Below are 17,381 nucleotides of genomic sequence, written 5' to 3' on the forward strand. Positions count from 1 at the left end.
GTTTCGCGAAGTGACAGATGTTTTTGAATGTATTTGTGACGAACGGCAAGAGTAGCTCAGTGGAATGAGTGTTCTTGCTGTCAAACCCCATGTAGTGGAATTAGATACTTTTAAATCTGGTGACGCTGTTATGATTAGTGACTTTCGCGCTGATATCAGAAGCCAGAAGCAGATAATCGCCATATTCTGATTTTTCTTGAGAGGCATAATATCTTAAGTTATAACTTATAAGAATAGAAAACCAAAAGATTACAAGGCTAAAAGATAAAAAGTCGAAACAGGCTTCAAATAATCGAGCATAATATGCTGCATGAAAATTCTCTCTTTTTTTAATATGTAGGTAAGACCTTTTGTTTCTACTAATTTTACTAAAGTTTTGCAAAAATGTAAGTAGATATGCGCGGTTGCATTTAACTGTTTCGGTGTCTTCTGCGCGGTCAATCCTTAGCCATTTCCCGTACTTATCGTAGAAGACACGAACACGATATGATGTACTGGCGACGATCTATGAGCGATTTTGAACATTTTTGCGCGATAATCTACGGTTAAACGCGCAATATTGTCTTTCGATTTTTTTTTCATTTCTACGTTTTGTCTTCTCAGCCTCAGTATTTCAAAAGGGCGTAACAACTTTCCAAAACAATATCTTTTTTCAAAGCTGTGGCATGGCACTTCTAAACGAAAAGAATGCTCCTCTTTTGATGGCTTACATTAGAAGGGTGACATGCAATCTACATCCATATAAGAAGGTGCCGTATCAAAAAGCAGTTACGCCCTTCTGAAATGTTGAAGCTGATGAAGAAAAACGTACAAATGAAAAAAAAATTGAAAGACAAAAGGTCAAATAAAAGTAAAATTAGTAGGGACAAAAGGCCTTACCTACATATTTTGAAAGAAGAAAACGTTTTCACCCTGCAAATTATGCTTGAATATTTGTTGCCTGTTCCGACTTTCTGTCTTTTGGCCTTTCCATATTTTGGTTTTCTATTCTTGAAACTTAAGGTATTTGGCACACAGACATATTTCTTTTTGTTTAATTTATGGTTGCCCATATTTTTGACTATTGTTTTAAAAGCAAATTTTCTGTATGGAGAGTGTACGCTCTTATCGGTGCTAACATTCCAAAAAGGCGAACCTTCTTGCCGAAACCAAACCTTTATTGAAATGTTGGTGCTGTATGCATGTGAATACTATCGCCTTGACTGAGAGTAATATGAACATCTATAGACATATGGAATCACAATACAATATATGTACCTACTTTTAATTGAATTGTTACACCGATGAAATGTTTGTTTTCTACAGGCCCTAAGAACACGTACCGTATGTTGGCGTAATGACTAATTTTGATAAAAAATGCACTCCACCGATATTTATACGAATGCATACTACCAAATTTCAATATTATTCATGATAATTTATGTTATTGATGCCTTTAATTCATGATTCTGCTATGAAATGTGGTGTTATTCTATAGAAAACACGATTTTTTAGAGGTTAGGCCCTTTAAAAGGGCGTAACTCAAAATTTCGCCCAACGATGATTTTAAAAATTTGCCCAGAAGTGTAGGATAGATAAATAAAGAGAATGGCGTTTCAGGTTTTGATGGTATATTTTATTTTATAATAACGGTAAATGGAGCACCGTGCAGGAAGGAACGCACGCTGTGCCTACTTTGCGATTTCGAACATACAAAACTGTGTGGTAGGTGATTGGTTGGTGAAAACCGACAGAACCCAAAAATTCACGAGAGATGTTCATCTAGAGATATTATGTTTCTAGTTCAAAACCGAATTAGCGACATTTTTTCTTTGACTTCCGCTGCTTTTGTCTTGCGTTAAACACAATGTCGGAAGTGGGGCGCTGTATAAAGCACCAGGTGTATAATACAGCGCCCCACTTCCGACATTGTGTTTAACGTAAGGCAAAAGCAGTGGAAGTCAAAGATAAAATGTCGCTAATTCGGTTTTGAACTGGAAACATAATAGCAACAGCACACTTCACTGCCCATCAAAGAGCTCGCGAACCGTTTTGGCGTGGTGTTCGTTTTCTTCATGAATTTCTTTAGACTCGATTCCGCGCGTCTGTATGTGGATGTAACAAAGCAGAGTAACTCACTAACAACACAACTATTCATACACTAGTCACTACTGTTGAACGAGAGAGAGTGAGAGAGGACTGGTATCAAGGGGGAAGTCTGGAAGAAAGTCGAACGCAACACCACCGCACCGTAGTAGTGCGGTGTGCGTGTCACGTTCGTACTCGTGTTTGGTTTGGTCGGCGGCTCTAACATCGTTTCCTAAATCAAAGTCCTCGCAGCGGGTGTTTCTCACCGCGCACGATGATGGACGAAGCATTCAATAAACGGGTTTCAAAAAAGAATTACACTAAAATTATGTGCGCCTACTACGATCTACGAGATTATGTTTAGTACATATTGACTACTACTGGTTCGTAACGCGTATTTCCATGGTTTCTTCCCTTGTTTATAAATGTAGGTTTCGAGTTAGTGTGTGTGTGTGTGTGTTTGCTTCGAACGCGGTCCGCTCTAAGCTTCCAATAAAGTTAATTGTAGTTGTCTCATTTCTTCTTCGCTAGGTAATTGCTTCGTGGCGTATGCATGGGTGTGTTTGTGTGTTAATGTGGTAAATGTTGGTTTTGTTTGATTTTGTTTTATTGGTTAAGGTTTACTTGCTTGCTTGTTCGTTTAAGATGGTTTGTTTTAATACTTTGTCTACTCACTAACATTGTGGTTTGGTTGTTTTCAGGGGGCAATCCACTCGGAGACCCAATTCCTTAAATAAAGTAGTGTTTGCTGCAAAGTTTGCCTTCAGCTATTGTTGTATGTGTAACTAGGTTTGCTGGTTTGTGGTTTATGCGATTAAAGATAGAGGGCCCAACTGATTTGCCTTTTCAATTCTGTAAATTTGTATTGTTTGCATATTTCTCCCTTTTACGTGTACTTCTTTTAAAATAATCCCTATCTATGTTGTTTGTTCTTGTATATGTATAAGAGTGTATCATATTTATGTGCAAGTGTGGAGCGAGCGATATTCTGGCTCAATTCTCATACATTGGTGATGTCTTACTCCTTTCTATTCGCTAAAACCGGATGTACTGCAATCTGTTTCTACGTTTGGTTGTCTTCATTGTCAAAAAAGTAAATAGAAAAAATAGAATCCAAAAAGAAAAACTATTGATTGTATTAAAATACGGTGTTTTGCACTGTGGTTTTGTCATTCGATTCATCAACAATCATCGTACTGGTTCAAAATAATCATATTGATAAACAACACTTTCGTATCTTTACTTTTGATTTCGTTATAAAAAATCTCCGAAAATAGAGCGACTCGAAAAACACGTAAGTCTGGAAATTAACAGTTCTAATACTTTGTGTGATCGTGAGATGGCCTCCATTCTGTCAGCTGTATTGCGGATACAAACAAATTCTTCGAAAAGTGCGCTTTCGAGGGGTTTGGTTTGATTTGGGTTGACTCTCTTTCACTTCACTGGACGATTCAGAGCTGCATGTGTTTCTAGTATGTGTGAGTATTTTTTTCAATTGCTGCTTGACTTACACTGACCTACAATTCACCCTCCCTCATAGCTGATTTCAGCAGGTTTCCCGCCTTTTTCATCGCATTTAATTCCAATATTTATTTTTCCAATATTTACAAACGCCATTAACGCTTCTTTCATTGTTACTATCTAAGGGTATGTCTTACCAATTATGTCAATTTTCTTATATGCCTTGTGTGTGTTTGTGTTTTTATTTTTTTTTTGTTATTTTTTTCTTGGTACAATCACCAAACTTTTTCCTTCAGTGTAAGTGTAATACTTTAAGTTTTGTTTTCACAATTCGCTTCAACTTCGTCGCTTGCTTCAACGCGCCTACTTTGACCATTTTCGCTCGGACTTTCGACCGGAAATGGGGAGATAAAACTAGAGTGGTGCCCTCTCTCTGTGGACTCAGCACTGAGGAGCTTTGTTTCATTGTTTGTTTATTTGTTTGCTGTTTGGTATCTGTGATCCTTCCACCGCGCGCCTGTGATGGCCGTGCCAAATTTGTGATGGTACACGGAATTTGGTTTTCGTTTTGGGAGAGACTGGGGGTTTTTCTTCTTCTTCTGCGGAATCAAAACGGAAGGGGAGCTCTACTTGTGCTGTGGCACCGCACAGCCGCACAGTGACGATGGCCATCAAGGGAGCTACACTAGAAGGCTTGGCGCTAGCCATTCATCGTCAGCTAACTGGAAGTATAAGAATCATGTTGGGGAATCCGAAAGAGAAGGGAGAGAAAACAAGAGGCGAACAATAATGGATTAGTTTATTATCTTTTGACGATGCGTTTAACGATGTGTTAGGTATCATTTTGTTTCAGTGTAGTGAATTACTTGGATTACAAAATCAATAATTTACAAGCATGCATTGCATAGTAAACATTTTTAATAGCTGACCAATCATAAGCGGTATCAATTTGTCAGGGCTCGTGTTACTCCTGGCTCAAAGAATTTTTGTCTCGAAGTCTGGAGGATTTCCTGCGCGAAGCCCGGAGGACTTCCTGCGCGAAGCCCGGAGGACTTCCTGCGCGAAGCCCGGAGGACTTCCTGCGCGAAGCCCGGAGGACTTCCTGCGCGAAGCCCGGAGGACTTCCTGCGCGAAGCCCGGAGGACTTCCTGCGCGAAGCCCGGAGGACTTCCTGCGCGAAGCCCGGAGGACTTCCTGCGCGAAGCCCGGAGGACTTCCTGCGCGAAGCCCGGAGGACTTCCTGCGCAAAGCCCGGAGGACTTGCTGCGCGAAGCCCGGAGGACTTGCTGCGCGAAGCCCGGAGGACTTCCTGCGCGAAGCCCGGAGGACTTCCTGCGCGAAGCCCGGAGGACTTCCTGCGCGTAGCCCGGAGGACTTGCTGCGCGAAGCCCGGAGGACTTGCTGCGCGAAGCCCGGAGGACTTGCTGCGCGAAGCCCGGAGGACTTGCTGCGCGAAGCCCGGAGGACTTGCTGCGCGAAGCCCGGAGGACTTGCTGCGCGAAGCCCGGAGGACTTGCTGCGCGAAGCCCGGAGGACTTGCTGCGCGAAGCCCGGAGGACTTCCTGCGCGAAGCCCGGAGGACTTCCTGCGCGAAGCCCGGAGGACTTCCTGCGCGAAGCCCGGAGGACTTCCTGCGCGAAGCCCGGAGGACTTCCTGCGCGAAGCCCGGAGGACTTCCTGCGCGAAGCCCGGAGGACTTCCTGCGCGAAGCCCGGAGGACTTCCTGCGCGAAGCCCGGAGGACTTCCTGCGCGAAGCCCGGAGGACTTCCTGCGCGAAGCCCGGAGGACTTCCTGCGCGAAGCCCGGAGGACTTCCTGCGCGAAGCCCGGAGGACTTCCTGCGCGAAGCCCGGAGGACTTCCTGCGCGAAGCCCGGAGGACTTCCTGCGCGAAGCCCGGAGGACTTCCTGCGCGAAGCCCGGAGGACTTCCTGCGCGAAGCCCGGAGGACTTCCTGCGCGAAGCCCGGAGGACTTCCTGCGCGAAGCCCGGAGGACTTCCTGCGCGAAGCCCGGAGGACTTCCTGCGCGAAGCCCGGAGGACTTCCTGCGCGAAGCCCGGAGGACTTCCTGCGCGAAGCCCGGAGGACTTCCGGCTTGAAGCCCGGAGGACTTCCGGCTTGAAGCCCGGAGGACTTCCGGCTCGAAGCCCGGAGGACTTCCGGCTCGAAGCCCGGAGGACTTCCGGCTCGAAGCCCGGAGGACTTCCGGCTCGAAGCCCGGAGGACTTCCGGGGCTCGAAGGCCGGAGAACTTCCGGGGCTCGAAGCCCGGAGGACTTCCGGCTCGAAGCCCGTGGGACTTCTGGGCTCGAAGCTTGTGGGACTTCTGGGCTCGAAGCCCATGGGACTTCTGGGCTCGAAGCCCGTGGGACTTCTGGGCTCGGAGCCCGGAGGACTTCCGGCTCGAAGCCCAGAGGACTTCTCGGCTCAAAGCCCGGAGGACTTCTCGGCTCGAAGCCCGGAGGACTTCTCGGCTCGAAGCCAAGCATGCATAGTAAACATTTCTTATAGCTGACCAATCATAAGCGGTATCAATTTTTCAGGGCTCGTAGCCAGAAGTATCAAAGAATTTTTGTCTCGAAGTCCGGAGGACTTCCGGCTCGAAGCTCGGAGGACTTCCGGCTCGAAGCCCGAAGGACTACCGGCTCGAAGCCCGGAGGACTTCCGGCTCGAAGCCCGGAGGACTTCCGGTTCGAAGCCCGGAGGACTTCTCGGCTCGAAGCCCGGAGGACTTCTCGGCTCGAAGCCCGGAGGACTTCTCGGCTCGAAGCCCGGAGGACTTCTCGGCTCGAAGCCCGGAGGACTTCTCGGCTCGAAGCCCGGAGGACTTCTCGGCTCGAAGCCCGGAGGACTTCTCGGCTCGAAGCCCGGAGGACTTCTCGGCTCGAAGCCCGGAGGACTTCTCGGCTCGAAGCCCGGAGGACTTCTCGGCTCGAAGCCCGGAGGACTTCTCGGCTCGAAGCCCGGAGGACTTCTCGGCTCGAAGCCCGGAGGACTTCTCGGCTCGAAGCCCGGAGGACTTCTCGGCTCGAAGCCCGGAGGACTTCTCGGCTCGAAGCCCGGAGGACTTCTCGGCTCGAAGCCCGGAGGACTTCTCGGCTCGAAGCCTGGAGGACTTCCGGCTCGAAGCCCGGAGGACTTCTAGCTTGAAGCCCGGAAAACTGTTGCTCCAAAGTTCGGAGCACTTCTGGCTCGAACCCCTCGAAGTCCGGAGGACTTCTGGCTCGGGTTCCTGGAAACTCTGGCCCAAGGTCTCCTTGATTGAAGGTATGGAAATTTTAAGGTTCGAATCCCGTTGGATACGAAGAACCTCTTGATGAATTACAAATCTTTGTTCGTGGTCATCCGCTTAAAAGCCAAAATTAGTGATCTTATTGATATTCGTAGAACTAAGTAATAAAACAATAGTGTGCCATATATGTTTGTGCGGCTGTGCGTGTAATGTTAACTCATAAGGTGAACCACAATAGTCTGCAAGACTTCACTTCAAATCATACACTAGAAGCATTTTTGAACATGTCGAAAAAGCCAAGCAGCGCGATTAAGAAAACTCGCACTAGAAACCGACGAGCGGGGCGTGCAGCGGCGAGCTCACCTGGAATTGCTGCATCGGATAGGCGACCACACCGGCTGCTTGCGGGAGGGCTCCACCAACGCCGGCCTGTGCCAGCTGCTGAGCGGTGGCAGGAATCTGCGCCTGAGTCGGAACACCGGGCCAGGCTCCTGGCAGCTGCATGCCCATTCTGTAACAAGGGTCGAACGAAGAATCCCTAGACAATTAGTATTACTTTTGGCTGACAGGACCCTCCGCTTAGAACTTACCCCATATAACCCTGCTGGTAGCCGGCGAACTGTCCGTACGTGTAGCCCTGCATTCCCTGGAGGAACTGGCTCTGTAGCGGAGCGGCGGCCGGGGCTGGCGTTGTCGGGTAGGTCGGAGCCGGTGGATACCAGTAGCCGGCGACCTGTTGACCGTACGCAGTGTTGAAGGGGAATCCGGCCTGGCTGAGCGCCTGGCTCGCAAGTGACGGGGCATTGTTCGGATCGCCACTCTCCTTACCCCAGGAGCATTTCACGGTTTGAGCGTTGATTTCCGAGTTGTGTACGGCGACGATGGCATGGGTGGCGGCTTCCTTGGTGGAGAATCTGCCAAAATGCGTAATCAGATCAGAGAAACGTCACCTGGTCAATTCTTGGCTTAGTACTCACCTCACGAAAGCGTATCCCTTGTCCTTGAAGACGCGGATCTCCTGGATGGTGCCGAACGGGGAGAACGTCTTCTGCAGGATTTCCTCGCTCAGTCCACCGGCCAGGGTGCCACCGACGCCTCCGCAGTACACGGTACAGTTGGTCGGACTGCTCTGGTTGTAGACCTCGTCGAAGGTGAGCGGCTTGGCGTTCACTGTAACGAGAAGCAAAGCGATATTTTATCGTTGCATTAGAAGCTCTTGATCAAAGAAGAGTTAAATTGGATAAAAGTTTTGATATATGAATGAGAAAAAGTAGAAAATGTATTAGCCGAAAAATTAGTTTTAATAAATGAATTAAGATTTACTATTACTTCAGAAAAAATCAGTACAATATTACACACAATCTTGTTTATCGCTCTATTGCGGAATACTTGTACATGATCATTTCTGAGGGATTCTCTTTATTTGTAAAATTATTCAAAAAATCTAGCAAATGTTTAGAAACATATTTTACAATCATGCCGGTATGGCTCGAGGAATGGAAAAGAGCGAACTAAATTTTCATTCGTGGGGATTAAGTATTCTGTGATATCGCCTTTTAAGTTCAGCAATACATTCAGTTATAATTTAAATATCATAAAGAACCTTTAATAAATCCACAGAATCTGGTTGAACTTAAGATATTTTTTAAGAGTTCTAGATTGGGGCATTAAAGAAGGTTTTGTGAAAAGATGTAGTTCAATAACGTTGTTGGCTCCATTTTATACTGATTTTGTAACAGTTTCCACTCTTTCAGCCAGAATTTAGTTATTCAGGAAATAATTCCACGAGTTTCTTATGGAGGAAAGAGTTCCACTGAGACATTTTTCCAGGAATACTAGTAGAGATTCCTTTGGCATTTTTTTTAGGATTTCTATTGGTTGTTTTGCTGGAAGTTCTGCTGGGAGTTCTTCCAGGAGTCCCATCGGAAATTCCTGCAAGTGTTCCTTAAGAAATCCTTTCAGAGGTTTCTTTCACGAGTGCTTCAAAAAATTCTATCAAAAATTCCTCAAGACTTTTACCCAGAGGTCGCCTAAGATTCCTACCAGCAGTTCTTCCTATATTTCTTAGTATAAATCCAAAAACAATTCCTCTGGATTTTGACCAATCTTCTACGAATGCATCCAGCAGTCGCTCCTTCAATATTTTTCCAGTGATTTCTCCGGCAATTGTTGTCGGTATTCCTCCGGGAATGCGTTTTTCTAGAAATTCTTCCGAGAAATTTACCAAAAGAATCTCGGAAATTCTTACAGGATTTTGCCCCTGAAAGCTCTATCAGGAATTCCTTCCTGATGTTTTTATGGGAATAATACAGATATTCTGCCATGAGACCTCCTAGATATACCAGCGGGGTTCCTCTTTGGAGTGCTGAAGGAATGACTTCACGAATGTCTGCAGATATTTTTTTGGGACTTCCTCTGCATTTTCATCAGGATGTTTTCTCACTACTCGACCAACCGTTCCTCCTCATATTATTTTAGTAGTTCCTTTGGGAATTATTTCACAAGTTGCTCCAAGAGCTCTTCCAGGAGTTTCACGGTGAAATTCAGGGTATTCTTGTGGTGATTCTTCTGTTTTTATTTTCCAGAAGTTCCTTCTAGTTGGCCTCCTTGATTTTTTGTCTAACACTCTGAGAATTTTGCTAGCCATTCTTCTGAAAATCCTTGCAGGAGTTGTTCTGAGAATTCGTTTAGGATTCCCCAACGGAAAATTCCATACGAAGTTTCTCCGGGAGCTGCTCAGGAGTACCTTCAATGAATCTTTACAACATTTACAGGATTTTTTAACAAACAAAAAGTTTATTTTAAATTCCTTACTTTTAAAAGCTTTCCATAGGAAATCTTAAAAACAATTGCATTCTTTAAATGAATGTTGTTTTTCTATAAATATTTTCCAAAAAAGATGGTTTAACGTCTGCTGTAATTTAAAATACCCAGGTCCATGCATTGTACGGAGTCATGAAGCTGCACCCAGAGATTCTTGAATAGTTTTACTGTTGATGCGATCAATTGTCGTTGAAATCTATTTCGAAGTGGCTTCTTAGTCTTGGGAAACTTAAAACTTCTGAAATTAATCTGAAGATTCCTCCAGAGATTTCTCCAAGTAAATTATTCGAAAATCTTCTATGGAATCCTTAATAATTTCATCCAGGGGTTCTTTCATGCATTCGAGAATTATCGTCAGTAATTCTTTGAGAATTTCCTCAGAGAATTCACGTAAAATCCTCCAAGGTTGACATCAGAAACTCTGCCAAGAAAATTCTCTGGAGATTCCATCAGAAATTTCTTTAAGAATTCCTTTAGAAAACCTTCCATAGATTGCCTCAGAAATCCCACTGCGGATTCCGTTGAAAAATCCTTCAGATACTCCTTATGGAATTTCTCCAGATTTTTTGGACAATCTATCAAAGATTCCGCCAAAAATTCCTCCATCGATTTTTCGATTCCTTCAAACAATATTCTTTAAAAAAAAGCTTCCAAGTTCTACTTTAATAGTTCCTCCAAAAATTATTTCCAAAAATTTTCCAGGAATTCTTTGTAAAATCTTACAATAATTTAGTTAGAAATTCCTCCATAGTTTTCTTTAAAGATTTCCTTATGAAAGAATTGCTTTAAAAATACATCAAAGATTTGCATAAATTCTCTAATTAGTTTTTTGGCATTTATATTCTTTACATGCTTAAAATGCTCTAAAATTCTTAAGAAACACCTTCTTCATTTTTTTTAAAGTTTCTCCAGAGTTTTCTTCGGAAATTCCCCAAGAAATTACTCCAAGGATTTCTCTACAAAACCCTCCATAGTCTTATTTAGAAATTTCACCATGGATTCTTTCAAAATATCAGAAATTTCTTTTAAGTTTCCCTCAGAACTCTTCCTAAAAATATCGTACAGGAATTCATCAAGCGCATTCTTCATGAAGTACTTGAATTTTTTTCCTAATTACCCCTCCAAAATCTCCCAAAAAAAATCCTATGATACCTTTCCCTGAATTTCGTTGAAAATTGCTTTCTAGAATTCCTTTAGAGATTCCTCCAAGGGGTAATTCACAATTATTTTTAGATTCCTTCGAAAACTGCTCCAAGAATTCCGTTATAAAATCTTCCTTCTGATTTTATTTAAGATTTTTTTCGTGTTTTTTTTTTAATAATTTAATACTTTTAAATTTTCCGTCATTTGTCCAGAGCACAGCTTTCCAAACTTTATTTCGTGCTCCTCCAAGCTGCTGGCTGGCAGGTATGGTCCGCCTGTTCAACAAAAGGCGCAGTAACAACAGACAATGAGGGCCGATGGTCTACATGTTGATTAAAAAGTGGTGTGAATCAAGTTTGTTTTTTTTTTGTAAATTTTAAGAAAATTACACAAATCTGGGAGAAGCGGAAACTCTTGGGTAGTTTTCTGCGGAATCCATTTTTTTTGGTCCAAATTTAAAGCCGTTCTAGAACATTGAAATGCCGAAAGTAGGAAAAATTTCGTTCAGTTCCACCTATGTTTGTTTTAAATATCAAATAACGCATGTTCTTTGGACGATGTTTGCAAGGTAGAGGAATTTGTCCTCTGTAATTGAAGGTTGACTGTAGGTTCCTGTAGATAGCTCATGATAATGGAAATAACCGTGGGACTCCGGAGGAAACTAGCAGTTCCGGGTATTTGGTAGTACATATTATTGAAATACAAAAAAGAGTATTATAAGAAATTTCGTTCTAAAATACTCCAGAATTCCGCCGGGAATTCTTTCAGATGTTTCACTGGGAGAGAATGAGTTCCACTTCGAATTGGTCTAGGAGTTCAACTGGAATACCTCTAAAAGTTCTACTGGAATCTCTTTTAGAAGATTCATCGGTTATTTCTCAGGGATTCCTCCAGAAATTCCTCAGAGATTTTTTTCCAAAAATTTCTCAAAGAATTCTTCTAAGAGAAATTTGCAGAAATTCCTCCTCCCAGGAGCTCCTTCAGAGTTTTTTTTTCTGAAAGCTCTTCCAGTAATTGGAGCATACGGTCTTTCGGGAATTCTTTCGAAAACTCCTCCAGGCAATCTCACCAAAGTTTCTCCGAGCATTCTTAGAGAAGATTCTCTGGAAATTCTAACAAACGTTTCTTTAATTTTTTTTCCGGAAGTACCATTGCCAATTCTTCCGAAATTTCCAAAAGTTTATTCTGATTTTTTTTCAAAAGCTCACTTGGGAACTCTCATTGATTTTTTTTCCTAGAATTCTTCTGGAAATTAAACGGGAAATTTGTTCGGCAACTATTTCAGAAATATCTCTGGGAACTCTTCTGATAAATTCTCAGAAAACTATTTCTGACAGTTCTCAGGAGAAATTATTCGGAAGTTCCTCCAAAAATTTTACCAGAAGCCCCTGTGAGAAATCATCAGGGGGTTTTTCCGGGAATTTACCCAGACTTTTTTTCAATAATTTCTCCGGGACTTTCTTCAAAATTTGTTCCGGGAATTCTACCAACAGTTCTTCTGAGAGTTTTTCTGGAAGATCTCACGAGATTTCTTACAAAAGTTCCTCCAAAAATTCTTCTGAAAGTTTCTCTGGGAAATCTTCTGACATTTCCTTCGGGGATTTCATATGGAAATTTCTTTCGAAGTACCTTCGAAAATTTCAGATGGATATTTCTTTCAAAGTATATTCGGGAATTTTGTCAAGTGCTCCATCAGAATTCATTCGTGACGTCCTTCAGGAGAACTTTCGGAAAGTCCTCCTTAGGCTCCTCCAACAATTGTTTTAGTGTACATTCCTGAGGCGTTCTTAAAGTAGCTTTGATAATTCCTCCGGAGAATCTCCAGGAATTTTGCGAGAAATATTTATGCCTGGAAATTTCACCGAGAGTTCTCTCGGGAATTGCTCCAAAAGTATGCACTTTCAATAGCTGTTGGAGGGATCTTATGTGGATTCTTTTCTCTAGGAGTTTATCTTGAAATTACATCCAAACAAATATCCGGGTAATTCTACTGCTTCAGAAATCCCACGTGAGAACCCTGCAGGAGTATCTTTAGAAATTCTATCTGCAATTTTCTTTTCTGTTACTACAATGCCATCTGAGAAACTTATTATTTTTTTCTAATTTTCTTTCGAAAGTTTTATTTGGAAATGTGCGTTCAAAATATTATACAATACTCAGAGGTCCTAAGAAATAATCTTGGAAAAATCTCTGGAAATTTCTATCGATAAACCCTTTAAGGAACAATTGTGGAGTTTTCGCAGTAAATAAATGTTTAGAATGAAATTTTACCAAAAATATTCCTTTAATAATCATCACAGAATTTTTGTAGAAAGTCATATAAGAATGCCTGGTGAAATTCATGATAATAAATTTCATGGAATCATTTGAAAAAAAAAAAATGCGATTTGGAGCAGTCATTTTCGAGAATCTGCAGAGAAACTCTTCTTAAACATAGACTTTTGTGCAAGCATACCCGGAGTTATTCATGGAAATTTTTAACTTAGATCTTGAAGGAAGCTAGAGTAACTATCATATTGCGTTAATTTTTGTAACCTTAAGCATGGTTAACGAATTTTTTGCGGAGTTCATCGATATGATAAATCGATGAAAAATCTTATAATACCGCAAGTCGTTTCATACGGACAAACATGGTGTGCGTGGGATGATGTTACAGAATATCAAACAAAGCAGAAGCCAGTAAAACGATATGATTACTTGTTCCGTGAAAAGGGTTTTTTATAAAACAAATAAAAATTGTTGAAAAGGTTTATGAAGACTCCAGAAAGGCACCATTACCGCCAGGTGGAATAATTGTTTTTTTTTTTAATATTTCTCATCAAAATTCTGATACGTTCTCACTTGCTGTTAGAAACTTATAGTCAAATGCATTCATATGATGTTGGAGGGCTTAGAACCGAAGACAGATTGGGGAGTTGTTTTTAAAGAAGTTATAAATCCGACCGCATGGCGACCGTAATTCTATGACATGGCGATCGTTGTGTCTCACCATTTGGAGTGATGTTCATATTACACAAATGTCAAAGTATTTCTCAGTTATGGTGTTGCCTTCCAATTGGGACAAAACCTGCTTTTCAACTTTGTGTTCGATGAGCACTCCCACTGTTATTAGCTGAGATCTTTCTCCGTTTCTCAGTGTTATAGGCGTTTAGATTTTTTTGTACTTTATAAAGCAGCTGTTAGACACGCGGTTGTTTATATGGTCAGTATTTCGAGCATTTGGCATTTATTTTATTACAGTTGCAGTGATGCAACTCAACATATACACAGTTTTTATCTTATATAAGTTGTGCCAAATGACTTTTCTTTCAATAGTTTGTTAGTTATAAAGCAAAACTTTGTAAATTAATCCATGGAACAGGTAAGGATTCTTAGTATAGGATAAGGTACAACATATTATGACACATGCTTATTATACACACAATACGATTTCATAGAGTTTTATTTATTATTATGAAAGACAAAGAAACATCGAGAGGGTCCTAGAATATATACATTGAGAGGTGATTAATGATTTTAAAGTCAAAGGGAGGTGGATATATACACGATGAGATTCCCTGATTTCGATTTAATCTCACTGAAGTTGGTGTTATTTTATGTGCCTATGTGTAGTGATGTGTGATGTGTACCCTAGTTCGAAAAGTCCAGAGTCCTACTGGGAATTGTGATTCCACAAATCCTAAATTCTAATCAATACTCCATTTCGTGCAGATTGTGTAGGACCCTGGACGTGGCGATTCCATTGCAACTCTGTGTCACTGTAGGTACTGAGCCAGAAAGAGGGAGGCCAAAAGCTGCACGACCGGGGTAACTTATTCGGGTGGGGGCTCGGCTAGCGTGTGGAAATCAATTCTAGGCATAGTAGTGAAAATAAATATGATAGTGAAAAAAAACGGTAGTTTGTAGCAAACACGGGGCTGGGTTGCGGCAGTAGCAAAGTGTAAAACATAGTTAAAGCACAGCAGAGTATAAACCGGAGAGAAGAAACGTAGAGTGGAGGAAATAATTATAATTAATTTCAGCGGTAACATGCACCGTAAAACTTACATAAAGCATATTCTGGCCGCGCGCAGGTAAATAGGTCTACGGATTTTTCTAGGCATTTTTTTTTCTAGGTTTTTTTTTTGTGAATGTGTGGTGTTGGATTCAACTCAAGCATTAAAGCTCTACTGCAAAAAGGCGTGGGTAACATAAATAATGTCAGAATTAGTTTTTTTCTCCTCTCATTCTCTTTGTTTGAGAAATTTATATTTCAGGGTAAACGTGTATATATTGGAGTTTTATAGTTTTCGAGCCGAAGAAGTAGGAGAAACCCCGGAGACGATGGATGTGGATTTTAATTTATACGATGGGAACGAGCTGGGTTGAGAGAAACGGGAAGGAGGGAGAGGGAATGGGATTGCCTGACTGTGCTGCTGCTTCTGTTTCTGCCATTTACGGAAGAAGAGGCGGTTCCTGCTGTTTTTCTCCTATGCTGCCACTTTCGGTGAGGGAGCTTCCGTGTCTAGCAGCGTTCAAATAAAACGATTGCATCAAACTCGAAACCAGGGAACACTTGATTTTTCTAATAAATTTTCCCAAACAACGCCGACGGGGTTTTGTAGGTTCTAGTTTTTTTTTCTAGTTCTCTGCTACTCACTCTCGGTGCTTGTCCCAAAGGCTTGCTCCGGAACAAGCGCACATTTTCCGGAGGACACGGATGCCGAAATTTCACCCCAATGAATAGTTGTCCACATGCAAACACATCAGCATACAGTCGCATGGTTGGGTGGTCATTCCACGGTAAATGGATAACGTGTTGGTACAAAGAGTCTTTTTATATTCTGTTTTGCTCAGCTGTTTTCCTTATTTTGTTTGTTATTCATTTTCTTTTTTATATCTTCCTATCTTCCTATCATCCTATCCTTCTATCTTTCTATCTTCCTATCCTCATGTGTTCCTATCTTCCTATCTGCCCACTATCCTATCATCTCATCATCCTATCATCCTATCATCCTATAATACTATCATCTTGTCATCCTTCCAGGAATTCGTGGGAATTTCTTCCAGAAATTCGTGGGAATTCCTTCCAGGAATTCGTTGGAATTCCTTCCAGGAATTCGATGGAATTCCTTCCAGGAACTCGTTGGAATTCCTTCCAGGAATTTGTTGGAATTCCTTCCAGGAATTTGTTGGAATTCCTTCCAGGAATTTGTTGGAATTCCTTCCAGGAATTTGTTGGAATTCCTTCCAGGAATTCGATGGAATTCCTTCCAGGAATTGGATGGAATTCCTTCCAGGAATTGGATGGAATTCCTTCCAGGAATTCGATGGAATTCCTTCCAGGAATTCGATGGAATTCCTTCCAGGAATTCGATGGAATTCCTTCCAGGAATTCGTGGGAATTCCTTCCAGGAATTCGTGGGAATTCCTTCCAGGAATTCGTGGGAATTCCTTCCAGGAATTCGTGGGAATTCCTTCCAGGAATTCGTGGGAATTCCTTCCAGGAATTCGTGGGAATTCCTTCCAGGAATTCGTGGGAATTCCTTCCAGGAATTCGTGGGAATTCCTTCCAGGAATTCGTGGGAATTCCTTCCAGGAATTCGTGGGAATTCCTTCCAGGAATTCGTGGGAATTCCTTCCAGGAATTCGTGGAAATTCCTTCCAGGAATTCGTGGGAATTCCTTCCAGGAATTCGTGGGAATTCCTTCCAGGAATTCGTGGGAATTCCTTCCAGGAATTCGTGGGAATTCCTTCCAGGAATTCGTGGGAATTCCTTCCAGGAATTCGTGGGAATTCCTTCCAGGAATTCGTGGGAATTCCTTCCAGGAATTCGTGGGAATTCCTTCCAGGAATTCGTGGGAATTCCTTCCAGGAATTCGTGGGAATTCCTTCCAGGAATTCGTGGGAATTCCTTCCAGGAATTCGTGGGAATTCCTTCCAGGAATTCGTGGGAATTCCTTCCAGGAATTCGTGGGAATTCCTTCCAGGAATTCGTGGGAATTCCTTCCAGGAATTCGTGGGAATTCCTTCCAAGAATTCGTGAGAATTCCTTCCAAGAATTCGTGAGAATTCCTTCCAGGAATTCGTGGGAATTCCTTCCAGGAATTCGTGGGAATTCCTTCTAGGAATTCGTGGGAATTCCTTCCAGGAATTCGTGGGAATTCCTTACAGGAATTCGTGGGAATTCCTTCCAGGAATTCGTGGGAATTCCTTCCAGGAATTCGTGGGAATTCCTTCCAGGAATTCGTGGGAATTCCTTCCAGGAATTCGTGGGAATTCCTTCCAGGAATTCGTGGGAATTCCTTCCAGGAATTCGTGGGAATTCCTTCCAGGAATTCGTGGGAATTCCTTCCAGGAATTCGTGGGAATTCCTTCCAGGAATTCGTGGGAATTCCTTCCAGGAATTCGTGGGAATTCCTTCCAGGAATTCGTGGGAATTCCTTCCAGGAATTCGTGGGAATTCCTTCCAGGAATTCGTGGGAATTCCTTCCAGGAATTCGTGGGAATTCCTTCCAGGAATTCGTGGGAATTCTTTCCAGGAATTCGTTGGAATTCCTTCCAGGAATTCGTTGGAATTCCTTCCAGGAATTCGTTGGAATTCCTTCCAGGAATTCGATGGAATTCCTTCCAGAAATTCGATGGAATTTTACCAATTTGCCATGGATTGACCCTCA

The 17,381-nt window shown here is 42.5% G+C and overlaps 1 protein-coding gene across 2 annotated transcripts in view; it reads right to left on the bottom strand.

Annotated features, from left to right (window-relative positions):
- Positions 1 to 3,715: 3,715 nt before the first annotated feature.
- Positions 3,716 to 17,381, bottom strand: part of LOC109423650 (cytotoxic granule associated RNA binding protein TIA1) — a 775,397-nt gene continuing 761,731 nt past the window's right edge. For both annotated transcript variants that reach the window (XM_029867668.2, XM_029867667.2), the window contains 4 exons: positions 7,737 to 7,929; positions 7,350 to 7,673; positions 7,123 to 7,270; positions 3,716 to 4,250 (listed from right to left, as the gene is read on the bottom strand). In XM_029867668.2, coding sequence (XP_029723528.1) covers positions 4,209 to 4,250; positions 7,123 to 7,270; positions 7,350 to 7,673; positions 7,737 to 7,929 — 707 coding nt within the window. In that variant the 3' untranslated portion in view covers positions 3,716 to 4,208. The remainder of the gene's footprint in view (positions 4,251 to 7,122; positions 7,271 to 7,349; positions 7,674 to 7,736; positions 7,930 to 17,381) is intronic.

Source organism: Aedes albopictus, chromosome 1, assembly GCF_035046485.1.
Source record: "Aedes albopictus strain Foshan chromosome 1, AalbF5, whole genome shotgun sequence".
NCBI lineage: Eukaryota > Metazoa > Arthropoda > Insecta > Diptera > Culicidae > Aedes > Aedes albopictus.